Below are 27594 nucleotides of genomic sequence, written 5' to 3' on the forward strand. Positions count from 1 at the left end.
GAGGAAGAACATACCCCCCAAGTTTGGGTGGAAGCTAGTAGCCCAGGTAGTCGGTGTTTGGCCCCCAACCATATGATTCATCATCATAATACCTCAAGCCTCTGCCTCGGCTTGCTCTTGCGCCACCCCTTCTTGGAACTTGCACGCCGAGGCTTCGCATCCCGGGCGTATATTGCCAGGAGAAAAGCGAGGATATGCGCGTGCTCGTCGTCGGCATAGTCGGCGGCAGCAGCAGCCTTAGCCTCTTCCTCGTGGAAAGTAGTCGTCTCCTCGTCGTCTGAATCCATCCATGCAATGCGTCGAACACCTCGCGGGCAGGATAGCGTGGGAAAAACCAGGAGCCGCTGGTAGACGCTTCCGGACGACGGATCTGTGAGCCGTGGTCCGGAAGAGGGGGGACTTGTTTGCTCGACGGTGCTAGCTTCGCGGGAGGTGGGAACGGCGGAGGCGGCGAGGGGTGGTGGCAGCCGCGATCTGGCAGGGTGAGAAGAAAAAAAAAAATGCTTACATGGTGTGTGGCTTGATTGGGATCCCAATGATCATATGCCCTCTCTGTTCCAAACCGGCATCTTTCTCCACCGGTTTGGCCGCAACCTAGCTAGCCTCACATGAAATCCTTGAGCATCTCTCAAGTATTTGTTGTGCGCTCCTCCTGTCCACAAGCTGCCTCACTCCACACTTCAAACCTACAAAGTCGCAGCTCACTCTCTATCTCCCAGACGGACTCCGGGCCAGCTGCCTTCCACTCTCCAGCTCTCAGATCATGATGAACCCACACCACCAGCCGCTGCCGTCCGGCCACCCCCACCCATCCGCGGCGGCGACGGCGCCAGTGGAGATGGACCCGCGCGTGTGGCGCCGGCTTCCGCAGCCTCTGCTGGACCGCGTTCTGGCGTGTCTGCCGACGCCGTCCTTCCTCCGCGCCCGCGCCGCCTGCCGCCGCTTCTACCACCTCATCTACTCTTCTCCGTTCCTCCACTCCCACCTCCTCCTCTCCCCGCACCTCCCCTTCTTCGCCTTCGTCATACCCTCCGCCGACCACCTCCTCCTTCTAGACCCCAACGGCCATTGGTTCCTCCTCCCTCTCCCCATTCCGGTGCCGGCCGCTGCTGGCGGCGGATTCTCGGCTGCGGCCGCGTCTGCGGGCCTGCTCGCGTTCCTCTCCGGCGCGTCGGGGCACAAGACGCTGCTCCTCGCCAACCCCATCACGCGCCTCCTCGCCGCGGTGCCGCTCGGCCCCACGCAGCGCCTCTCCCCCACCGTCGGCCTCGCCGCCGGACCGACGTCCATCATCGCCGTCGTCGCCGGCGACGACCTCGTGTCGCCATTCGCCGTCAAGAACATCTCCGCCGACACCTTTGTCGCGGACGCGGCCTCCGTCCCGTCCTCCGGTTTCTGGGCCCCTAGCTCGCTCCTCCCCCGCCTCTCCTCCCTCGATCCTCGTGCCGGAATGGCCTTCGCCTCAGGAAGGTGATGATCTTGTCCACGATTACTACTAGTACATGCAGGTTTTGTAGTATGGTTAATTAAAAAAATCTATGATTTATTCGCAGGTTCTACTGCATGAGCTCGTCGCCGTTCGCTGTTCTGGTGTTCGACGTGGCGGCGAACGTGTGGAGCAAGGTGCAGCCACCGATGAGGCGGTTCCTGCGCTCGCCGGCCCTGGTGGAGCTCGGCGGCGGCAGGGAGGGATCGGGTTCACCCAGGGTAGGCCTCGTCGCGTCCGTTGAGAAGAGCCGCCTCAGCGTGCCGAGGAGCGTGCGCGTGTGGACGCTGCGCGGCGGCAGCGGGCAGGGAAGCGGCGGCGCATGGAGCGAGGTGGCGCGGATGCCGCAGGACGTGCACGCGCAGTTCGCAGCGGCCGAGGGCGGGCGCGGATTCGAGTGCGCCGCTCACGGCGACTTCGTCGTGCTCGCCGCCCGGTGCGCGCCTGGGGCGGGACCAGTGCCGGCGAGTGTGCTCGTGTTCGACTCGCGCCGCGACGAGTGGAGGTGGGCGCCGCCCTGCCCGTACGTCGGCGTGGGCGGCGTGGGCGGCCCGGGGTTCCGGGTGCTCGCCTACGAGCCCCGCCTCGCGACGCCGGCCATCGGCCTCCTGGACGCCACGACACCGGTTGCTTTGCATGGCATGCATGGTTAGATTTATGTGATTTCATAATTGCAGCTCGTGTCGGATCTTTAATTAGCTTAATAGTTAATGCATCGAAGGAATTTATTATGTTATGTTATAAGTACTCGAACGATGTATGGATAATAATTTCTTAGCTAGTTGTGTGGTATATTTCATGATTTGTGGTTGAGATCGAATTAGTAATATGCAAGATTTTTCGAAAATTTATGCATCCATGTTGCTTAATTCACCTTGTCATCTGAAATTTGTGTCATGCAAAAAGCAGTATCTTGTTTTGAAGCGGTATCTAGCTAGTGGTGTCAATAATAATTACACAATTGTATACGGACCCATGTGATCATGAAACTACTTAAGTTACTTCTCTTGAGAAGCTTCATCATAGTACATGCATGCTTAAAATTTATCAGATCCCATGTAGCAAAAACACAGCCGAACACACAGGAAAAGCCAGTGTAGAATTGCTGGACAAGTAGAGCGTAGGACTGCGTAGACAGCCAGCTAGTTGGGACTTGGGACTGCAGTTTTGATCTTCTCATCTTAAACGAAGATTGACAGGGCTAGAGGAATATACAAGATTGCATGTTGTTTAGTTTGGAACAGAGGATTTTAATGGTTGTTCTATTGGTTTGGCGTCCAATTGGAAAAAGCTTTTGCCTCTCGTTAAAAAAAGGGAAGAGTACTTTTTCGGAAAGAAAAAGGGAGAAGTATTGAAACCCGTTGAATGCAGGTAGGATTACATTTAAATCCATTGAATGCAGGGTTTCAATACTTTCCCTTTATTAAACGAGAGGCAAAAAGCTTTTCCAATCCGATTCCAAACCAATTGAGCAATTAATAAAATTCTTGGTTCCAAGCAAAACATGGATTCTTGGTAGCATTAAGCTTTGAAAAGTCCTAAGAAATAGCACTACACTTCCTTCACATTTTGGAGGATACCATACATTAGCTGTGAAATGTCATGTTTTTTGTTTACTTCCCTTGGGCTCGACATGTCTCTGCATCCATCATCTATTTTTTTTTTTGTTTTGAAAATTTGTCCCCTGGGAGAACCTAATCCCTCGTATTCCCCCCTCAGCGAAACTATTTTGAATCAGATCCCTGGGTTTAGCGTCATCTAGAACATTGCGTAAGTTGTGCAGGTTAGCGAAAAAAATGAGCATGAAAAACTCTAGGCAGTCGGCACCAATGGAAATAGCACCGAACTTGCTTTGACTCCATGAGGTTTTGCGTCGACCCTACTTTAGCGCCGTTGAGTCTTGGCGCTGGCTTGCACAACTTCAGTGCTGTTCTGGAGAAGGGTCAGATTTTGAAATAGTTTTATCGAGGGGTCGGGTCGGACGAGGGATTAGTTTTTCCAAAGGGTGATTTATAAAAAAAATTACTTATCTCTTCTCTCTCTAACCAAGATCCATGTGATTGAACACAATAACACGTTTCTGCAATCCTAATTTTGTCTAAGGTTTGGTGTAAAATTCAGTACACACGACATCCGATTCTTGTCTATTTATTCAGGTAATTATATGATTTTTGTGTTAATGCTTTCTAAAGTTTTTTTGATTCTTGTGTTAGTTAGCCCAAAAGATAGTGACAAAGTAAAAGATGCGAGCCCATGTAATTCCAATTAAATTAGTGCACATCTAATTTCCCCTGGAAATACTTGGTTAAAAATTTTCCCACCCATAAACTTTGTTATAATTGTGACCTCAAACTTTATCCATACAAAATGTACAATCCTAAAGAGACCATCAATACTCAATAGGTTAGACCAACACGACCACTACCAATGATCGAAGTTACAAAAGATCTCTAATTTTGCTCCATTCCTTTTCTCGTCAGGAAATCAATTGATATAAGAATAATTAGGATTTCGCTTCAAACAAGAAGATAAGCGAGGGCCGCCATTTTTTTCCCAAAGGACAATGAATTATTCTTCAATAAAATGTGTAGAGAGCAAGTGAAGACATGGATTAACAGTGTCCAGATTGACATCAAGAAACTTTTACAAAATAAACTTGTACTATTAACTAATAACCAAGAAGATCGGAAATCTATTTTATATATTTTAGTCTACGATGAAGTAAATAGCTGGTCATATATCTCCTTTTCTTTTTCTAACCAATAATCATATGTTTAATTTTTTTTGTGAAAAGTTACATGTGAGGAGTGGAAAGGGATGTGCATGTACAGTGGAACTATATTTGGCAAAGTACAGTAGAATGGAGGAATCTCTCTTACAGGGAATGCACATGAGTTCAGTACTGTGGCCAGGGGGTACATATGAAGTGGAGTAGTACATGTACTTCTTGACCGGATCGATCGGCCTGCAACGCCCACGGAGAAAGCTCCCGTGGTTGGGTGCTGCCGGATTCTCTCATCTCATCCTCTCTGATCTCTATGCCGCCCTTCGCCAAGAAACTCGATGGAGCAGTACAATCTCACCTGCCACACCAGGACAAAGACCATAGGCCCCTGGCATCCTTTGCCCTAGCCCCTAGCCCTAGCTATTCTAGTGGCATCATCTTTCACTGAGTGGGCAGAGGCTATTTATTTTCATGAGAAAATATGTGTGGATTAGTGGATAGATATTTAAAAGTGACGCACTTTGGTCACTCAGGCACATATTCTCTGATAATTCTGCATGCACGTTGATAAGACCTAAGAGCAGATTGGATGATTGACTACACGCTGATGTGTCGGATAGTAGAAGGAAATGATCGAGTATAATACTGCTACTCCACATATTCCTCATTTTCAAATTACTGCACGTATTAGTTTTGGTTAAAATTAAACTTTGAAATGTTTGACTAATAATATAAGAGCAAAATTCTTTATTCACATTGTGTCAAAAAATATATATATATCAATATTCATGATACCAAATGCATACAATATGAAATATAGTTTGTGATGGTTGAAATAATTCTAATTTGATATTGTAGATGTTTATATTTCTCTGCTCAAACTTTACAAAGTATGATTTCAACTAAAGATAATAGACAAAGTAATTTGAAAAAAAAAATGAGCGAGCGCGTAGAAAATGGAATTTAATGTGAAGGATGCTATGACTTTAGACTAAAACTGGTCATTGCTATTATATGATATTGACGATTCTTCTCGGGGCATGTTTGCTTCAGAAATAATCCTACACATTTGTGGGATTAAAATTAGCATAAATTTAATGTATGCACTATCAACTTCGTGCACTCGAAAAAATCTATTGTGATTTTTTAATAGAAAATGTCACTTCTAACACTTGAATATTCTAAAATATACCATTGTGTCGGTGGCATATATTGAATCAACACTTCATTACAATGGCATTTTTTCTCAACTTGTCTTTTCTGGTGGCATTTTTTGATATACATAATTTATTGTGGCATGTATCAAACTAACCCTTGAATATCAACCCTCGGGAAAACTCATTGTTGAACCTTAAACGCTTTGAATTGTATCTCTTTTTAAGCTTTAAAAATGGGTTTCCCACTTCATATATTTATGAATGTTCTTATAAAGTGATATACAGTTCTAGGTGCTAGAGATTGCCAGCAACTCCAATACAAGGCTTCATGCCCCCTAAAATAAAATAGTGAAAATGATTCACCCAGTTTCTAATATCAGAATAGGATTGTTGAATTAATTGGTTTATGCTGAGGGTGCCATCTCATCCCTTGAACCCCTTTGAAAACGTGAAGTCTAGATAAATCATCCTCCCAACATGATGATCTCCATAGATTAATCTCTGATTTAAGGCCGAGAATATATATGGCATGCATGTCCAAGTCAGCATCATCAGGTGGATACCAATTAGGGTAGAGATATCCTTCCAGCAAACAACTGCAAATGGATTGGAAGAACAGGGGATTCATCGTCTCCAAGGCAGACCTATGACAAATGATGCATGAGTAATTTTCCATTATCTTCGGTTATCTCTTTGATGTAGAGCCTAGATATAATTGATATCTCCTTGATATTAATATATTTTCTTTATAAAAAATAAGCAAGTTTTTTATGATTTTTTTTGCGACAGCATTGCTTTGAACTATATATACTCATAGAAATGCTACACACTCAAATATGTTGGAAGTTCTTTTTTTGGGGTTAAACAAACTTTGGAGTAAAAACACTAACCGTTATCACATTGTACATACTCCTGCATCTTCAATTCCAGTGTTTTTAGAATCCCACTAACTAACCGTGCAGTGATCATAAATATTGGGGGTATAATTTAAATATTTCTGTGATATATGCTGCTAATTTACTCTACTCATTTTAGGTACTATGAATTCTCTTCATAAAGTCATACATGATGCATACATAGTTAAATCAACAATAACGTGTGAGCCACTATATATCCCAAGGTGTTGTCAACTCACCGGGATTGACAAGACACGTACTTTTTTCTCTAGACCTAAGCTAGTTACTAGACTATGCATTGCATGCGTTCATACATGACAAACCAAACAAGGTGAAATTGCAGGATATGAGTATGTATTAAGTTAAACAGGGTACTGAACGGCTTGTCTCTGCTTGAGTGGAACCGAAGCAACGAAATAATCATAACATCTTGTGTTTTTGCCCTTTTCCCTTATATTCGATTCCTTGATTTTTCTCTCTCTGACCAAGTAAAGCACATGTGCCAAAACTGCAGCCGGAGAAAAGAACCAAAATGGCCGTTTGAATTTCATATGAATTCTTTTCATTGTATTTTTCAGTGATAACATTTGGAACATAGGGATGGGATCATCAAAATTTCTCATGGCGTCTTTAATTCGCAAGATTCTAAAACAAAATTAGAAAACAATGTCTTTTCGAGAATACGACCATTATTGAATTCTATGGAGTCATATAACTACAAGAGTTAGCCTTAAATAGTGTTTGACACATGGCGGATAAAATAAAATGTAATTATCAAGGGATGATTTTTTCACAGAAATATATGTGTAAGAATCTTTAGGGAAAAAACCTAATGATTATATCAAATGTTCCGCCTTTTCGTAGGAGTGCGTTTATCCCCTACTCTTTTCCCAAAAAACAAATTAACAAACAAGTTAAATTGAATAGTTAACATTTCATTAAATTTTAGAATATTAAGCAACAACATAAAGACAAGAGAAACTAAACCTAGCCCTAGCCTTCTTGTTCGTCCAAGACGATGATGATGTGTGCTCATCCGTTGTATTATCTAACTCACGCACGACAGTCCAGAAACCCAGCGTGTCGGCCGGGTCATCGCGATCGCACAAAGGGTGAGGCTGTGTCGCAGGCGTCCGGTAACCCCCCCCCCCCCCCCCCTCCACGCCTCTGGCTTGGGGATGAAGAAGCCTTCATATGGCTTTGGCTTGGGGACAACAAACTTCGGCGATCCATGCTTTTTGTGGATCCAACTTTGTGAGGACAAGCCCCGATATGAAGCATGGTGGTGTATGGGGTGTCCATGATAGGCTTGACCCACCTTTAAATGTCCTACGTGACGGTCATGTTCGGGCGTACCTGACAGCCCATCGCCCGAAGGTTTGGGTGGATATGGGGTTGTCAGAAACTTTTTGGGTAGCCCCGACGGATGGGTTGCACCTCTTAGGGCCTTTTTTCGGGCTTCCATTGGGCCTATGGGGTGCTATGGGGAGTTGCATAAGTCTAAGAGCATCTCTAACATATGATGAATCAAAAAGTGGTGATGTAAAACGTTCTACATCACATTGCAAAAAATGTACATCACGAAAAACGTTTGCATATGACAAATGATGTATTTTACATCACTCTTGCTGCAGCAGGTGATGTAAAATATAACACATCTGTAACAAATCCTTCTTTTTTGACATATCAAACTTTAAATTGAACAAGTGAAGCTGAAATAAAAATTCTAGTAATTTAACTCAAACACTTCTAGTTTATAAAGATAGATGTGATATATCCAAATTCTACATTGACATGATAAAATCTAAAATTCAACGCACACTTGAACCCTAAACTTCGATAGTTCAACCATAAACTTCAACAGTACGATAGATAGACATCGATGGTGGAGGGGGAGTTCACTCCCAGTCATCATCGTCAGAACTGTTGAGGTTATTCCAGAAGTCCGAGTCTAACTCGGAGGACGATCCCGACGAGAGATCGATGGTAGAGGGGCCAACCTCTGTCTCCGCAGCCTCTTCCTTCTTCGTCTTCTTGGCATTCTCCCTCGCCGCGAAGTACTCAATCTTGAACAGAACGGGCTCGGGGTGATCATGACGAATCTTCGCCATTGTCTCCTCGTCGGCCTCGTGCGCCCTGATCTGCAAGAAGGTGCGGTGATTATCCTTCTCCTGCCCGCGAGTGACTATGCGCACCTAGCTAAGGCGAGAGGAAAGCGGCCTCCCGAAGGCTCTTTACGTCGGGGTAGTTCATCTTGGAGCGCGGCCTGCCAAATGTCTAGCCGCCGAAGTCCTAGGCGCGAGCGGCGAGCTCCAGCGATGAGAATGTCCCGAGCCACCAACGGATGTTGTCCACGGTTATCTTCGTAGCAAAACATCCAAAGTTTCAATGTCGCGGGCTAGGGAAACAGTCGATGACCTAGGGCGGAGGCGCGGTAGCGGATCGGCGGGAGTCCGCGCAATTCGGCGGGGGAACGATGAGGCGGGCTTCCGCGGCGGCGTGGCTGCATTCCCTAGCAGCGAGGTGGCGAATTGTTTGGAAATCCGCGCGATTTGGCGGTTGAACGACGCATTAGGCTTCAGCGGATCTGGTGGTTTCGTGGCAGTAGGGACGGGGGGAATCGGCGGCGGCAGTGGGCACACGGTCAGCAACAAGGAAGAGTCGCGTGGAAAGATTCAGTGTGCTACGCGCCATGTTGGAACAAATATACATCGCCACTTTTGGTGATGTATATTTGTTTCACTTCGTTCAAATATATACATCATCACGATGTAAAAGATTTGGATGTGACTATTTCTCAGTCGACTGAGAGCTAACTTCGTTCTCAGTCATATGATGTTATCAAATCTCAGTTGCAACTCATGACTACTATGAATCACGATGCAAATCAAATGATGTAGGACTTAACTAAGCACGAAATTATTTCTCAGCTAACTAGCAAATCCCAAAAGATTTACATGACCGAATAGGTGAAAGTCATCTGTTGGAGATAATTTTTAGGTAAATGTGATGTAAAATGTCAACTTTGCATCATCTGTTAGAGATGATCTAAGCGACATATCAGCCAACGCAAATCTAATTAGCAAAAGAGACATATACAAATATGGCTAGCTTAGCTAGTAATCATGTGGTGAATCTTTGCTGCCTCTCAGCCTCTGTGCCTCCACTTTATCTGACCACTTGACTTGTGTACTACTCCCCTCATATTCCTTTCTAGCACTACAAATTTCAAGGGCCCCCATGCCTCATATATGCATGCATGCTAAGCATTACTTTGGCTCATGCCGTCCAGAGTCCAGACCCATTGAGCCAATGATGATCAAGAACGTGATCCTCCTAGCTCTCGTCTTGTCCATACGACATGGTAATTAGTGAAATCCCTACCGGACTACAAGTGCACATCCATCATTTGCTCTATAATCTTCTTCTACTCTAGTTATCTTGTCATCCTTTTTTGTATAGTGCATTGTCTCCCATGCATTTTGTGCAATTATATGTGTTGTTTCCTTGAATTTCTAGACAAAAAATTTATCTTTGTTACCATGCATGCATGTGAAGCAGATTATTGGGCAGATGGCGCCTCAGGAACAAGAGAATTGTACCCAAACCTTGTGAGCTCGCCGCAATTGGCCCCGTACGAAGACGTGATCGGAGGCGGGGCTTCAGATCCGGCACACGACGTTACGCGGCCGCCGTACTGCGCGCACCCTCCCCCCGCGAATCCAGCCTCACCGGCGGCGCCGTCGATCCCCCCTCCAGCCGGTGTGCTGCCACCGTCCACGGCACCGGCCGGCAGCCCCCCAGCCAACGCGCCGACGAGCCCCGTCGCGGCCCCTCCGGCTGGTGCTCCTACGACGGGAAGCCCTACAACCGGTACAGCGCCGCCGGATGCGCACGCGGGGCTCTGGTGCGTGGCGAACCCGACGGTCGAGAGCGTGGACGTGCAGGCGGCCATGGACTACGCGTGCGGGTCGGGCGCCGACTGCGGCATGGCTGCGCCCGGCGGGCCGTGCTACCTGCCGGACACACTGATGGCGCACGCCTCCTTCGCCTTCAACAGCTACTGGCAGCGCGCCAAGGCCGCCGGTGGCACCTGCGACTTCGCCGGCTCCGCCATGCTCATCACCAAAGACCCCAGTAAGTATTTGGTTTTTTTTTCTTTGGAATAACGCGACATTAATGATGTGGAGGTTGCTTGGGCTAAGACCTGCTAAGAGCATCCCCACTCGTTTGGGCTCCCCACGCCCAAATCCGGCGAAATTTAGCGCCGGATGGATGTAGTTTTTGGCCTGGGGAGGCCCATTTTTCCAGCCGCGAGCCCATGGACGCGCACCCACCGCGTGCATAGCGACGGCGCAGTCACCGGGAAGGGCAATCGTCGGGGTTCCCTCGACGCATTGAACCGTCGCGAAGTGGACTGGAGAGCCGGAACGACTCGTCGGGAACGGTCGAAGTGGCCTCGATGCGAGAACCGCCGTAATGGAGCACGAACTCCGCGGAAGAGCAACCGGCGCTCTCTGTCGTCGAGAGACCTACATATACGGTTTTCGACGGGCGACGCCATTCATCTGTTCTCTCGTCACCATCCTCCGTCAACCATGAGCGATATCTCTTGGCCATCGGACACCGACAGCGAGGGGAAGCCGCCTGGATGGCGCCATTGGTGGGAGCCAGCTGCATCGTCCAGCAGCGACGATTCCCCCCCGCCGGCCAGCGAGGACGAGTGGGACGACGAGGAGGAGGACGAAGAGGCCGTGGAGCAGGCCGAGGAGCAGGCCGAGGAAGAGGCCGAGGAAGAGGAGGAGGAGCAGGAGCAGGAGGAGGAGCAGGAGGAGGAGCAGGAGGAGGAGGACGAAGAAGATGATGAGGACGACGACGAGGACTCAACTTCCTCCGACGAGGAGGTGGCGAGCCGGAAGCGTCGCCGCGACGACGATGAGGCGGGGCCTTCTAAGAAGAAGAAGAAGTAGTTTAGTTTTAAAGTTTTTATATGTAATTTTTATGTTTATTCGAATTATATTCGAAATATATATATAATCTATCTATGTTGCACCACTTGAGAGTTCAAAGCTTTCGTTCGACGAGGGTATTGCCGTAGATCGGGAAGACGAGGGTTTTGCCGTAGATCGGGAAGACGAGGGTTTTGCCGTAGATCGGAGGCCATTGTCGCCGACAAGTTGGGGCCACGCGCGCTTTCGCTTCGTCCGGAGTCCCCGAGCGCTCCCCGGGGGGCCGGGGATGTCGTGGGATCGCCGGATGGATTTAGGCCCAAATCCGGACGAAAACGAGGAACCGGGGGCGCGACTGGACCGAATTACGCCGTCCGGATGGAAAAAACGCTCGCCGGGGGCCTGTTCGGGGGGACGAGTGGAGATGCTCTAAAATAACAGCCCACTGAAGGACGCGGGCCTAACTTTCTGAGATGACCCATGAATACTCCATTTTTTTTTTGCGGGTAAACCTGGAACTTTATTAAACAGGCGGGGTTACAGAGCGATCAAGTTCTAGCAACTGAAGGACATCTTCAGGTCCAGAACCTAACCATATCATAGACTGGCGTTGTAATCTTGCCAAGTTTGCAAGAAAATCACTAACCCTAACCTGTATGCGTTCCACCTTTACAAAACGACATTGACACAAAATACTAGCTAAACTTTTAATCTCATTCACCCAATGAAGAAAGGGTGATCTGTCGTGGGTTGGGGAAGAAACCGCAACAACCAATTGGGAGCAATCTGTTTCTATGATGAGTGGCAGTTGGGAGTGCTGCTTAGTCAGTTCAATACCTTCAAGACACGCGCGTAACTCAGCTTCCATTGGCGATTGGCTGGGGGGCTGCCGGCCGGTGCTGTGGACGGCTGGGGGGCTGCCGGCCGGTGCCGTGGCTCCAGGAATTGGCAATACTCCATTGAAATAGGAGTGGGCGAATTCTTTATTTATCTCAGTTTCATCTTCATTATTCGTGCTCTTGCATATTTGACAAGGTTTTATTGAGTACTTTTTTCTTACCTTGGGTCGTACTTTTTCCTCGGCAGGTTACAACGAGTGCCGGTATGTTTACATGTGATTGGGACGGAGCTCTTCAGAAAAATGTAGATGTCTTCCAGGACCATCTTGGATCATTCACCCATTTTTTACGTGATGTATATCCATTATACTCCATCCATCCTAAAATAAGCGTTTTGGTTTTACGTATATATGGATATATCTAAACACAAATTAGCGACGGAGCTAGTATTCAGAATAGCTTGACGACCTGTAATGTAACGGATATAAGAGCATCCCCACTCGTTGGAGGCCCCCGGGGCATAATCCGGATAGAAATTGGTCCGGATTGGACCTATTTTTGGCATGGGGAGCTACACTTTTCCAGTCATCTCCCCACACACGGCGCTCGTGAGGATGCCTGGAAGGTGTTCGACCAGCATCGACCATGCCGGCCACGCACCCGATGCTGAGGCGCTCGACGCCGAGGCGGCGGAGGGAGGCGTCGACGGCGGGCTTGCGGACGGAGGCGTAGACCTGCGCGCACTCGCGGCCGTAGCCGGCGGCGGCCATCCGGGAGGCGATGGCGCGGAGGTCGGCGACGGCGTCGTCGGGGAGGAGGTCGATCTCGCGGATCTTTGCGCAGCGAGCGGTAGCTGCTGCGGCGGCCGGCGCGGTAGGCGACGGGGTCGTCCTCGTCGACGGCGGGGAGGTCGACGGAGGAGAGCGAGCTGGAGCGGTCGGCTGGAGATGGTGGAGAGCGAGGTGAGGTCCGCGAGCGCCTCGATCTCGAGCCGCGCCATGGCCACCTGCACGGCGCCGGAGCCGCCGAGCCCGGACGCCGCCGCCGCCCCCGAGCCGGAGGAGAGCCGGCGCGGGCTGCCGACGGCCGCGGGGACGGCGGCGCGAGGCGGCGGATGTCGTCCACCGCGCGGAGGAAGCGCTCCGCCTCGGCACGATCCCCCGCGCCGTCGAACAGCATGGGCTCGTCGTCCCGGCCGGCGGCCGCCGTGGATGCCGGGGATGAGTCCCAGCGCATGACGACCCGCTCCGCCGCCTCCAGCTCGGTGGATTGGTCCATGGCGTGTCCAGTTGACTCCTCTGCCCGTCGTGCTCTAGCTCGGCAAGGTGGGGAAAAGATCAAGGAGAGAGAAGGGCGGTAGGTGGAGAGAAAAATCAGAAGAGAGAGGAGACTAGTCCCTGACAGCGGGCCAGGTGGACGAGAATGTTTCATCCGGAGCCCCCAGCAGCTCCCCGGGGGACCGGGCTTGGCGTGGGGAGTCCGGACGGATATAAGTCCAAATCCGGGCCAAATCGAGACTCTGGGCGCACGACTGGGCCGTTTTACGCCATCCGGATGAAAAAAGTTGGTCCTGGGGGGCTTCTCGGGGGCCTGGCTGGAGGTGCTCTAACATTTGGTACTCCAACAGATTATTTTCCTTCGTATTTCGTATCTTAGTGTGCTAGTAGGCTGGCCATAGTGGGTAGTATCATATAGTAGTATCATGTATATGATACTTTTCTATGATAATAGATCCATAATGCATAGTATCATAGACTAGTATCATAGTTTTGCTATATTAATTGATTTGTAGAATCCCAATACAAATTTGTGTACAAGATTTATTTGATACTAATTTTTCTCGTGATGTGTGCTATGATACAGTATCTACCTATGCCCTCTCTCACAGTTTATAAGGCACACGCGTACCCCTAGGTTGCAAATTTGATCAAGTTAGCATTAGTTATATGTTATAAAAATTATATCATTAGAAAGTTCAGATGTTCTATTTTCTAATGATATAATTTTTGTATTATACAATTTAAATTATATAGGTTAAACTGATAACCTAGGGGTACGCGCGCGCCAAATAAACTGTGAAGGAGGGAGTACTCTAATCTCCTCTCTCCATAATTACCTGCCACATCAGCATTTTTGGTGGGGTTAGGATGCATGATACTAGCTATGATACTAGCACTATGGCTAGATCTAAACCATTAAAGAGGAGAATGGACATGACATAATCATCTTAGGGTACTCCTAAAAAAACACATTATTAATCGTATCATTAATTTAGACAATCTTACATATATTAATGTTGAATATCTTCTTTCCGTTTTTAAAACAGTATACATGTATATTAGTGACTTGTCGCCACGGAGACTATTTCCATGTGCGATTGCCACCATATGTTGACCTGACAGTTCTTGTCCTTTTGTCAAATCAGAAAATCAATTAAAAGGCATGCAATTACAACATTTTATTTGCATGATTAAAGCACGCCTCATATAAATAGTGCAATGGAGTGCATGCTCGATGTATAGAGAACAGCCGAAACATACCCCCTACCACCCCCCACCCCCCATGATGATCATCCTCATCCTCCTCCTTGTCATTGCACCCCTTTGCATGGCCGCCACCCGCCTCCAGTGCCTCGGCGTGCCGCACGTCAACACAATGAATGCATGTCGCATCGCGTGCGGCACGAAATTCATGTACGACCTCTGCATCAATGCGATGTGGAGTGGTGGCATCGACCCAGCCCCATTGCACACGGAGGAGGCCGCCGTGTATGCCATCCTGGCGACAAACCAGACCTCCGCGTCCTACCGCGACACCTTGGAGGCGCTGAGGATCTAGCTCCAGCAGAACACCTCGCTCTCCGGACCGGAGAGGGACGCCTACGGCGGTCGGCGGGTGCCAGCAGGACTACGTCGCGGCGGTGAACTCAATCGACCTCATTTACGTGACTAGTCTCCCCAACTGCTTCTTCGGAGGGCTCGCCGACGAGTACAGGAAAGGGATGACGAGCATAGAGAATTGCAGGGACCATATGCTGGCGCCGTGGCTGAACCGGCCACCGTTGTACCCCTTGGTTGAGCGGGATTAAAACCCAAAATCAATCAATAAAAATGGGGATTGGCTACATGGTTTTAATTATATGTGCGCATGATCTATTGTTTTGATTGTGTATCTATTGTTTGTCTGGCTTCTCCCACACTCTGCATTTGAATCACAAAGACCAACTTATCTACGGGAAATCCAAACCGTGAATATATAGACCCTGCAGGTTTGATCACCAAGACCAACTGTTTTTGAGAGAGAATTTTGACGCTTTATTGATCAAGATTTAAGGAACATCAAAACAGAGGACTTCCCAATTACCAGCCATGCCTTCGGATGCTACTAGTAGGAAGGTGCCATTGTGATCACCAACCACTGCACCCCCACCCTATTCTTTGTTCATCAAAGAAAAGAGCTGCCTCCACATTCACACAAATAGTGCCCGCCGGTGGTGAAATCCAACGAACCAGAGAGGAATCACACCTGGTGATAGAATTCCTTTCGTAGCAATCCAGAACTATTTTATCAACATAGGCCTCAATTTTTGCTGCCACTCACTCGGGATGGAGAAGGCCCTTGCCATGCCAGGAATTATTTCGTACTTCCCAGATATGCCAGCCCGTTACAACGAGGACAGTGGCATGTATCTCAAAAGACCACTGTTTCATGTTCGTCATGGATTTTCTATTTAGGTTAACCGAGAAAATCTGCTTGACCAAATCCCACCGCACAAACGGACAAGCTAGGATTTTTGTTCATACTAAGAACTGATTAAGTAAGTTTTAATAGGAAAAAAATCAGCTTACTTATGATGGAAGACAATTAAATAACTAAGGGTACACTAACATACCATAAGCTCGTTACAAAAGAGGCAAAATAATGAACTCACTTAATTTACCTTAAGTACTAGGCTTTAATCATAGCCAAGATTAAAAATCCTACTCTAGTACTCATGCTTAATTGTTGTGTGCATCTCAAGTTGGTGCAAATGCTAAGAAGTAAATTCTCCCCATTTTTAATTATGAAGTGGGTGTAGCTTAGTTGGTTAGGGAGTGGATGTACAAACCCAACACCCTGGTTCAAATCCTCACGGACGTGAATTTATGTTCTTATTTATAATTAAGACCCAGATAGATCTTGGTACTCATACAATTTACCTTGAGGGCGAAATTCGGGCCGGGGCGTGCTTCCGGCCGGACCTTAAAAAGCCTGAGGCTGAAAACCTAGGCTCGACTGCCGGGTCTAGAAATCAGGACCAAGTCTACCCGAAACCCCAAAAAGCCTGACCCGGCTTGACTGCAGCCAAATCGTGCATTTTGTAGGTCCAAAGCCCATCCCAACATTCGGTCTCAATAGTCCGACCTAACCCTGCCCCGACATGCAATTCAGGACATGACGAGCTGGATCGGGCCACCTGTGCCCACCTATAGCACTCATGCACAATGGTTGTGTGCATACCAAGTCGGTGTAGAGGCCGGGAAGTGAAATTCTCTAGGTGGAGCACAATAAAGCACCAGGTCCGGATGGTTTTCCAGTAGAACTTTACAAAAATTTCTGGGAGATAATCAAGGAGGACCTGATGGGGCTTTTCAGTGCTCTACATGCTGGAAAAATTGAACTTTTTTGCCTTAATTTGGTGATATTATTCTATTGCCAAAGGTTAATAAAGTAGAAAGGATTCAACATTAGACAGATTTTCCTTCTTAATGCTTGCTTTTAAGATTTTTCACGAAAGCAGCTACTATAAGGCTTAATTCAGTGGCGGATCATGTGGTTTGCCTTACTCAGACTACCTTCGTGCAAGAAAGATATATCTTGGATCGGATAGTAACCTTTCACGAAACAATTTTGGAACCCACCAGACTTCCTTAGACAGCCCGGGTCGTCCCGTACACTTCCGGAACCTTCCATAATATCTCGAACTCTTCCAATCTTTCTAGAACCTTCTAGAAGCTCCAGTCAAAACACCGAACTTTTTCCGAACCCTGGAAAATGACTTCCTATATATGAATCTTATCCACCGGACCATTCCGGAACTCCTCGTAATGTCCTGCATCCCATCAGAGACTCCGAATAATATTCGGTCTCCATTCCATATTCTATATCTACTTAAAACAACATCGAACCTTAAGTGTGTCACCCTACAGTTCGTGAACTATGCAGACATGATCGAGACACTTCTCTAATCAATAACCAATAGCAGGACCTGTAGATCCATAATGGCTCCCACATATCCAACGATGACTTCGTGATCGAAAAAACCAATAACATACGATACCGATTCCCTTTGTCGCGCGATACTTTACTTATCCGAGGTTCGATCATTGGTATCTCTATACCTAGTTAAACCTCGTTACCGATAAGTATTCTTTACTCGTACTGTGCTATGACATCCCTTGTGATCCAGTCACATGCTTGCAAGCTAATTGCATAACATTTCACCGAGAGGGCCCAGAGTATATCTATCCGTCATTTGGATGGACAAATCCCACTATTGATCCCCATGCTTCAACCTATACTTTCCGAACACTTAATGCCACCTTTATAACTACCCATTTACGAAGTAGTGTTTGATGTCATCAAAGCATCCATCCGGTGTAGGTGATTAACATGATCTCATGGTCGAAGGATTAGGAAACTATGTATCTTAAAGCTTAAAGCAAAATGAACTTAATGACTTGATTATATGCTACGCTTACTATGGGTGTATGTCCATCACATCATTCACCTAATGATATGATCTTGTTATTAATAACATCCAATGTTCATTATCATGAAACTATGATCATCTATTAATCAACAAGCTAGTTTACCAAGAGGCTTACTAGGGACTCTTTTATGTTTACAAAACACACAAGTATTAATGTTTCCGATTAATACAATTATAGCATGTGATGCAAATATTTATCATAAACATAAAGATATAATAATAACCATTTTATTATTGCCTCTTGGGCATATCTCCAACATGTACTATATATGATTTCCTTCTTCTAGTTATCCAAAGGAGACTTTCATCAGATGAATTACTTTCGATCACGATTCTTCTAGCAAGGATACAGTGATAAAAGAAATACCGGCTTACTAAATGCAGTTTTTTCGTCTCACAAAATATAAATGAGGCTTGATGTTCAGGATCTTGAGGTTAAGAACAGGGCTCTGCTGGGCAAAGGGATTGCCAAGCTACTTCCAAAAGATAGGTTTTGGCTAACCATTCCGAGGAGAAAATATGCTGCCTCACATGCAACATATCAATTTCATTAAAAAAACATGGGGATTCACAATTTTGGGCTGGCCTTATGGCGACGAGGAAGTACTTCTTCCCATTTGGTTATTTCTCTATTAAGGATGTACCTGAAATAAGGTCCCGGGAGGATAAATGTTTAGGAAATATCATGTTCTAGGAATATCTAACTTTGTACAATATTGTACATCATAATGGCGATACCTTAGCTAAGGTGATGGAATCCTCCCACCGGGTGTGAAGTTCAGAAGAGACAGACGAGTTTCGGTGGAACCTAAATGAGAATGGTAAATTCTTTGTGGATTCTAGAGTGTTGATCCAGCCTATTGAGCCGATAGTGGATCATAAGAAGATTTGGAAGATGAAGATATTGTTGAATATGAAGGTTTTCACATGGTATCTTCGTCGAGGTGTTTTTTCACTAAGGACAACCTTAATGTAACTAGCAAGAAGTACATAAGTGTGTGTTATGGCATTAGGATGAGACAATAAACATTTATTCTTCCAATGTGAGTTCGCAAAATATATGCTGTCAATCATAAAAATAAGTTCTACCTAATACCCACCATGCAGTGTTGCTAATATTTTCACCAGTTGGCTTAATGCAGTGTATCATAGGTTTAAAATACTTATTAGGGTGGGAGCGCTTGCCGCGATTTAATTGTTTTGACTATGTAGAAATGACAAGGTGTTTACCGATAAAATTCTTCTCTTATGCAGGTTATCCATCAGTGCACCACTTTGTTCTGTTCATGGTCATCTCTTCAGTGTTTGGAAAACCACAACCTCTTTACGGAGGTGTCTACACGGTTAAAGGACATGATGAGGGACTTATCCAACATGGGTGGCACCGTAATCTCAGGATTGATCACACACCGCCTTAAAAGTCGATACACTTTTATTGATTTGGTGTATCTAGCCTAATTATTTTTGTATTCCCACTTTGAAATGTTGAACGGTTATGTGCATTCTAGTTATGCAGAGATCGAACCGTAATGCTTAAATATTTTAAGTGATAACACACCTTTTATTAAAAAAAAGTTAAAAGAGAGCGTACCAAGGGACGATGTCAGAGTAGGGAACCATGCTCCAATGGCTAATAAAATGGTACCCATAAACTAACTAGCAGCCACCATTAAGGAGGTCCCAACTATCACTTTTAAAGTAGATCCAATCTATAGGGACGAGTTCATCCTCCCACGCAGAGGGGTTTATTTAGTAGATCCGTGAGATTATATGATCTATTTCGTTTATGTAATTGATGTCCGATACTAACAATATCGATTTTCCTGGTAATTTCAGGCATTATAGGGTATGTCGTGCATGCGTGCACAACTTGATGCACTCTCGGGTACACTATCATCGATATCTCCACTGTAAACCATCCTTCAACATTGTTCACGTGGCTATCAAACGGCTAGCATGGTTAGGCGAATTTAGCATTCCTAGGGTTGTGTGTGTCTTTACCAAGTAGTTATTTTTCCTAAAAAAACAGGCCTGAAATTTACTAAGCAATTCCATAGAAAAATTAAACTTCACTGTTATGGAAAATGATAGTACAAAAGTTAGAGGTACAGTTTAAAACACACTATACAAGAAAAAAGGGTAGATTCATTCTTTAACCACTGCGAGTTTCTTCAATTAGATCATTCCAATCGGATCTTATTCTTTACTCGGTGATTTACATGCCGTGGGTTTTATGCCACAACGTGTACGGTTCGTGCACGCGTACCAAACAACTAGGATATTATTGGGGAAATTTAGTACCCCAAGGGTCGTGTGTGTGTGTGTCTCAGAGAAGAAAATCAATTGTAGACATGAACTTTTTTCAAAAAAAAACTGATCTAGAGGTGGAGATGGAAATTGATTTGTGGATAACTACTAGGAAAATGGGCTACCACCGGCACAACAAAACAGGCTATCGCCAGTGCACGTACAGGCGGCGGTAACACGCCAACGGTAATGGCTTATTGCCGGTGCTGGCGCACCAGTCTGGTGCGCCGGCGGTAAGCTGTTCCAGAAACAAAACCAAAGCTTCACAGGGGCACTTTTACAAGCATTCCCCTACGCAGAGATCTCGATCTCGAGGCCGAGGAGGAGCTCGAGGCGGCGTGTCAGCGACGTCGTGGTCGTTGTAGCTCGAGGAGGAGGAGCTAGTGAAGGAGATATGCCCTAGAAGCAATAATAAAATGGTTATTATTTATATCTTTATGTTTATGATAAATGTTTATATATCATGCTATAATTGTATTAACCGAAACATTAGTACATGTGTGATATGTAGACAACAATGAAGTCCCTAGTATGCCTCTTAAACTAGCTTGTTGATTAATGGATGATTAGTTTCATAATCATAAACATTGGATGTTATTAATAACAAGGTTATATCATTATATGAATGATGTAATGGACACACCCAATTAAGCGTCTCGTCATTAAGTTATTTGCTATAAGCTTTCGATACATAGTTACCTAGTCCTTATGACCATGAGATCATGTAAATCACTTATACCGGAAAGGTACTTTGATTACACCAAACACCACTGCGTAAATGGGTGGCTATAAAGGTGGGATTAAGTATCCGGAAAGTATGAGTTGAGGCATATGGATCAACAGTGGGATTTGTCCATCCCGATGACGGATAGATATACTTTGGGCCCTCTCGGTGGAATGTCGTCTAATGTCTTGCAAGCATATGAATGAGTTCATAAGAGACCACATACCACGGTACGAGTAAAGAGTACTTGTCAGGAGACGAGGTTGAACAAGGTATAGAGTGATACCGAAGATCAAACCTCGGACAAGTAAAATATCGCGAGACAAAGGGAATTGGTATTATATGTGAATGGTTCATTCGATCACTAAAGTCATCGTTGAATATGTGGGAGCCATTATGGATCTCCAGATCCCGCTATTGGTTATTGGTCGGAGTGAGTACTCAACCATGTCCGCATAGTTCACGAACCGTAGGGTGACACACTTAAAGTTGGATGTTGAAATGGTAGAACTTGAATATGGAATGGAGTTCGAATATTTGTTCGGAGTCCCGGATGAGATCCCGGACATCACGAGGAGTTCCGGAATGGTCCGGAGAATAAGATTCATATATAGGATGTCATTTTATGTGAATTAAAATGTCGCGGAAGGTTCTATGGAAGGTTCTAGAAGGTTCTAGAAAAGTCCGGAAGAAACCACCAAGGAAGGTGGAGTCCACATGGGACTCCACCTCCATGGCCGGCCAACCCTAGTGGGGGAGGAGTCCCAAGTGGACTCCCCCTTAGGGGGCCGGCCACCCCCCCATATGGGAGGTGGAAACCCCACCTCTAGTGGGAGTCCTAACTTGGGTAGGTTTCCCCACCATATGGAAGGTTTTTGGTTCGGGTCTTATTCGAAGACTTGGAGACCAACACTTGGGTTCCACCTATATATAGAGGGGCCAAGGGGAGGGGGCCGGCCACCCAAGAACCACCAAGGTGGCCGCACCCCTTAGTGGCCGGCGCCCCCTCTCCCCAAACCCTAGCGGCCTCTCTCCTCAACCACATCCTGCACGCTTAGCGAAGCTCCGCCGGATTTCTCCACCACCACCGACACCACGCCGTCGTGCTGTCGGATTCAAGAGGAGCTACTACTTCCGCTGCCCGCTGGAACGGGGAGGTGGACGTCGTCTTCATCAACAACCGAACGTGTGACCGAGTACGGAGGTGCTGCCCGTTCGTGGCGCCGGAACCGATCGTGATCAAGATCTTCTACGCGCTTTTGCAAGCGGCAAGTGAACGTCTACCGCAGCAACAAGAGCCTCATCTTGTAGGCTTTGGAATCTCTTCAAGGGTGAGACTCGATAATCCCCTCGTTGCTACCGTCTTCTAGATTGCATCTTGGCTTGGATTTCGTGTTCGCGGTAGGAAAATTTTTGTTTTCTATGCAACGTTTTCCTTCAGTGGTATCAGAGCCGTGTCTATGCATAGATGGTTGCACGAGTAGAACACAATGATTTGTGGGCGTTGATGCTTTTGTTATCTTTAGTTGAGTACTTTGCATCTTTGTGGCATAGTGGGATGAAGCAGCTCGGGCTAACTTTACATGACCGCGTTCATGAGATTTGCTCCACGCTCGACATGCAACTTGTATTGCATAAGTGGCTTTGCGGGTGTCTGTCTCTCCTACTATAGTGAAGATTCAATTTACTCTTCTATTGACAACACTAGTATCACCGTTGTGGTTCATGTTCGTAGGTAGATTGGATCTTACTCGAAAACCCTAAACCACGTAAAATATGCAAACCAAATTAGAGAACGTCTAACTTGTTTTTGCAGGGTTTGGTGATGTGATATGGCCATAATGTGATGATGAATATGTATGAGATGATCATTATTGTATTGTGGCAACCGGCAGGAGCCTTATGGTTGTCTTTAAATTTCATGTTGAGTAGTATTTCAAAGTAGTTGTAATAGTTGCTACATGGAGGACAATCATGAAGACGGCGCCATTGACCTTGGTGCTTCGCCGAGGATGATGGAGATCATGCCCGTTGATGATGGAGATCATGTCCGTGCTTTGGAGATGAAGATCAAAGGCGCAAAGACAAAAGGGCCATATCATATCACATATGAACTGCATGTGATGTTAATCCTTTTATGCATCTTATTTTGCTTAGATCGCGACGGTAGCATTATAAGATGATCCCTCTCACTAAAATCTCAAGATAATAAAGTGTTCATCCTTAGTAGCACCGTTGCCAAGACTTGTCGTTTCGAAGCATCTCGTGATGATCGGGTGTGATAGAATCAACAAGTGCATACAACGGGTGCAAGCCAGTTTTGCACATGCGGATACTAAGGTGGCCTTGACGAGCCTAGCATGTACAGACATGGTCTCGGAACACGTGATACCGAAAGGTAGAGCATGAATCATATGATTGATATGTGATACGTCCAAAACGTATCTACTTTCCCGAACACTTTTGCTATTGTTTTGCCTCTAATCTGTGTATTTTGGATGCAACTAACACGGACTAACGCTGTTTTCAGAATCGTTACAGTGTCTCGTTTTTGTGCAGAAATCCAACTTTCGGAAAATCCTCGGAATTTATGCAGAAGGCCCTATTTTCCCAGAGAACCGACGGAGCTGTAAGGACAAACCAGGTGGAGGCCCGAGGGCCCCACACCATAGGGCGGCGCGGCCCTGTGGGGGCCGCGCGGCCATGTGGTGTGGCCCCTCGGCCGGCCTCCGACGCCCTCCTTCGGACTATTTATCGGCCTCGACCTAAAAACGCACGGAGAAGTCGAAGTCGCCAGAAACCCTCCAGAACGCCGCCACATCGCGAAACTCCGTCGCGGGAGCCAGAAGTCTCCGTTCTGGCACTCCGCCGGGACGGGGAATTGGAGGAGATCATCACCGCCATCACCGTCAACGCCTCTACATCAACCAGCCATGTTTCCCCCATCCATGTGTGAGTAATTCCCCCGCTGTAGGCCGAAGGGGATGGTAGGGATTGGATGAGATTGGTCATGTAATAGCATAAGATTGTTAGGGCATAGTGCCTAGTGTCCGTAATTGGTACTTTGATGATATTGTTGCAACTTGTTATGCTTAATGCTTGTCACTAGGGCCCGAGTGCCATGATCTCAGATCTGAACATGTTATTGCTTCATCAAGATATTCATTGTTTATGGTCTTACCTATAAGTTGTATACACATGTCGCTGTCCGAAACCAATGGCCCCGAAGTGACAAATATTGGGACAACCGGAGGGGATGGTAGCGATGTGAGGATCACATGTGTTCACGGAGTGTTAATGCTTTGCTCTGGTACTCTATTAAAAGGAGTACCTTAATATCCAGTAGTTTCCCTTGAGGCCCGGCTGCCACCGGCTGGTAGGACAAAAGATGTTGTGCAAGTTTCTCATTGCGAGCACGCACGACTATATATGGAACACATGCCTATTGATTGCTTTGTACTTGGACACCGTTTTATTATTATCTGCAAATGCCCTGCTATGATTGTTACATGAGTTTCTCTCATCCATGCAACGCCCGTTCATCCGTCCCCGTGCCTACAGTATTTTAATCCTGCTGTTTACTAAAATCACTACTGCTGTCTTTGTTACTCTCTTCGTTATTTCACTATCAAGCCATCGCTATAAAAGCTGTTACTCGATAAACTCTTGCGAGCAAGTCTGTTTCCAGGTGCAGCTGAATTGACAACTCCGCTGTTAAGGCTTCCAAGTGTTCTTTGTCTCCCCTTGGTCGAATCAATAAATTGGGTTTTACTTCCCTCGAAGACTGTTGCGATCCCCTATACTTGTGGGTCATCAAGACTATTTTCTGGCGCCGTTGCCGGGGAGCATAGTTTTATTTGGAAGTTCACTTGGATTGATATTGTTCGCTGCAAATTCTCCATCATGGGTAAACCTCGCGATACTAAGGTCGCTATATTACCATCCACTACAAGAAAAGGTACAATTCTGAATACCTCTGCTGCTCTTGATTCACCATCTGTGATTGATAAACTTGTTTCACCGCCACATGCTTCACATGCGGGCACTTCTGCTGAATCTGAAAACTCTCATAATATTGATAATATTTCTACTGTGCTTGATGATAGTGGTTCATTGGGATCTTTTCTAGATGCTACGATTGCTAGGTCTAGACAAATTGAAAATACTGAAACTCCTAATGCTACTACACCTGTTAATTCACCTGAACTTGATTATTTTAGTGATGATCCTGATGAAGATTATGTGGAGCTTAATGATGATTTTATTGAAAAATGCAATGCTACTACTGATGCAAGAAAAATTAAAAAGTTGCTTGCAGAACATGCTGTTAGATATAAACTGTCTCCTGATCCTAAATTTGCCACATCTCCTATAAACATTAGGGATAAAGATTATGATTTTTCTCTTGATCTATCTCATATAGCTATTGTTGAGAAAACACCCTTTTGTGGTACTGAAAAAGAAAGTGCTGTTGAACACATGACTGATTTATCTACTCTAAGTAGCTTGTTTTCTGATGATGTCAAGATGCGTACTTACTTTGTTGCTAAAATCTTTCCATTCTCATTAAAGGATGACGCTAAAACTTGGTATAATAATTTGCCACCTAATTCTATTAGAAGTCCAAAAGAACTGCTTGATGTTTTCTTCCGCAAATACTTTCCTGCTAGTGCTCAACATATTGCTTTGCAGAGAATTTATAATTTTGACCAGGGAGATGAAGAGAAATTGCCTGAGGCTTGGGCGAGATTTTGCTCTCTTATTAGAGCTCGGCCTGATCATGATTTGGAAAAGCATGATTTACTTGATATATTTTATAGCGGACTAACCATTGAGTCTAGGGCATACCTGGATAGTTGTGCTGGTTGTGTTTTCAGGAAAAGAACTCCGGATGACGCTGAAGAATTATTGGCTAAAATAAGCCAGAATCATGATGATTGGACTACGCCTGAACCAACTCCAACGCCAATATTGAAGAAGAGGGGTTTAATTAAATTGAATGATGAAGATATGAGGGAAGCCACGAAGTCTCTCAAGGAAAAAGGTATTAAATCTGAAGATGTGAAGAATCTTCCCCCCATAGAAGATATATGTGAGATAATTCCCCCTTCATCCATGATTGAGGTAAACTCCCTTCAACGCTTTACTAGGGAAGATATTCCGTATTCGAAACCTCCTGCACAATGCTTAGATGAGTTTGATAATTATATTGTTAAGCAAGAAAATTTTAATATGAGAGTAGAGAATCATTTAATGGAAAATTCTCGAGCTATTAGTGAATTGCATGATATTGTGGAGAGAACCTCCAATGATGTTAAGATGCTTGTTAAACATTTTCATATGATTCAAACTCAAATTGATCAACTCACTAAAGTGCAAAATGACTTGTTAGGGAATAATTCTAAAGAGAAACATGCTTATGAAGTAACAACTAGAGGTGGTGTCTCTACCCAGGATCCTCTATATCCTGAAGGGCATCCCAAAAGAATTGAACAAGATTCTCAACACATTGAACCTAGTGCTCATTCTAAGAAGAAAAAGAAGAAACATAAAAATGTTGTAGAATCCTCTGAACCTGTTAATGATCCTAATAGTATTTCTATTTCTGATGCTGAAACTGAAAGTGGTAATGAACATGATAATGATAAAGATAATGATAAGAATGATACTCCTGATAAAGAAGAGGTTGAAGAAGAACCTGAAAAGCATGCTAAAAATAAAAAGTACACTAAAGAAGATTTTATTGCTGAGAAACATGGTGATGAAAGAGAACCTTGGGTGCAAAAGCAAATGCCTTTTCCTGCTAAGAAACTAAAATCAAAGGAAGAAGAACACTATAATAAATTTTGCGATTGGATGAAACCTTTATTCTTGCAAATCCCTTTGACTGATGCTATTAAATTGCCTCCTTATTCAAAGTATATGAAAGATATTGTTACTAACAAAAGGAAAATCCCCAATGAGGAAATTTCCACTATGCTTGCTAATTACTCTTTCAATGGCAAAATTCCAAAGAAGTTGGGCGACCCAGGTATACCTACTATTCCTTGTTCTATCAAGAATAATTATGTTAAAACTGCTCTATGTGACTTGGGAGCCGGTGTTAGTGTTATGCCTTTTTCTCTTTATAAGAGACTTTACCTAGATAAGTTGATACCTACTGATATATCTTTGCAAATGGCTGATAAATCTACTGCTATTCTTGTTGGTATATGTGAGAATGTTCCTGTTCAAGTTACTACTAACTGCTTGATATTAACTGATTTTGTTGTGTTGGAAATGCCTGAAGATGATAATATGTCTATTATTCTTGGGAGACCTTTTCTTAACACCGCAGGGGCTGTTATTGATTGCAATAAAGGAAAGGTTACTTTCAATGTTGATGACAGGGAGCATACCGTTTATTTCCCCAAGAAGATTGAGAAAGCGTGTGGAGTTAATACTATTTCTAATGTGAGAACTATCAAAGTGGGAACTATTGATTGTCCTATATATGAGCCTAAAGAAGAATATCAAACTCTCGTGATTGGATCCATATCAATACAATTCAAGGTAACATGATTGATTTGAGGTTTATTTCTTCTTATGCTATGTAAAACTTATTTGGTGATAAGACTTGATCAACCTTGTTAACGAATACCTTTTATATGCATAGAGGAGGTAAACAACATATCTTTCTTCCTCTACTTGCTCTAGTTGCTGTAGCACTTTTAATTTGCAAAGTTCCTTAGCTAATTGAAGATTTCAAAATTTTTCCTG

General features: G+C 45.2%; 2 protein-coding genes across 2 annotated transcripts; both read left to right on the plus strand.

Annotated features, from left to right (window-relative positions):
* Window positions 1–593: 593 nt before the first annotated feature.
* LOC127314390 (protein ABERRANT PANICLE ORGANIZATION 1) lies at window positions 594–2263 on the plus strand. The gene is made up of 2 exons (XM_051344854.2): window positions 594–1470; window positions 1554–2263. The coding sequence occupies exons 1-2, from the start codon at window positions 764–766 to the stop codon at window positions 2137–2139; spliced, it is 1293 nt and encodes a 430-aa protein (XP_051200814.1). The 5' UTR covers window positions 594–763; the 3' UTR covers window positions 2140–2263.
* Window positions 2264–9507: 7244 nt separating this feature from the next.
* On the plus strand, window positions 9508–12697 carry LOC127315074 (uncharacterized). The gene is made up of 3 exons (XM_051345604.2): window positions 9508–9628; window positions 9826–10401; window positions 12300–12697. The coding sequence occupies exons 1-3, from the start codon at window positions 9520–9522 to the stop codon at window positions 12329–12331; spliced, it is 717 nt and encodes a 238-aa protein (XP_051201564.2). The 5' UTR covers window positions 9508–9519; the 3' UTR covers window positions 12332–12697.
* The last annotated feature ends 14897 nt before the right edge of the window (window positions 12698–27594 follow it).

The sequence above is a fragment of the Lolium perenne genome, chromosome 7 (assembly GCF_019359855.2).
Source record: "Lolium perenne isolate Kyuss_39 chromosome 7, Kyuss_2.0, whole genome shotgun sequence".
Lineage (NCBI taxonomy): Eukaryota > Viridiplantae > Streptophyta > Magnoliopsida > Poales > Poaceae > Lolium > Lolium perenne.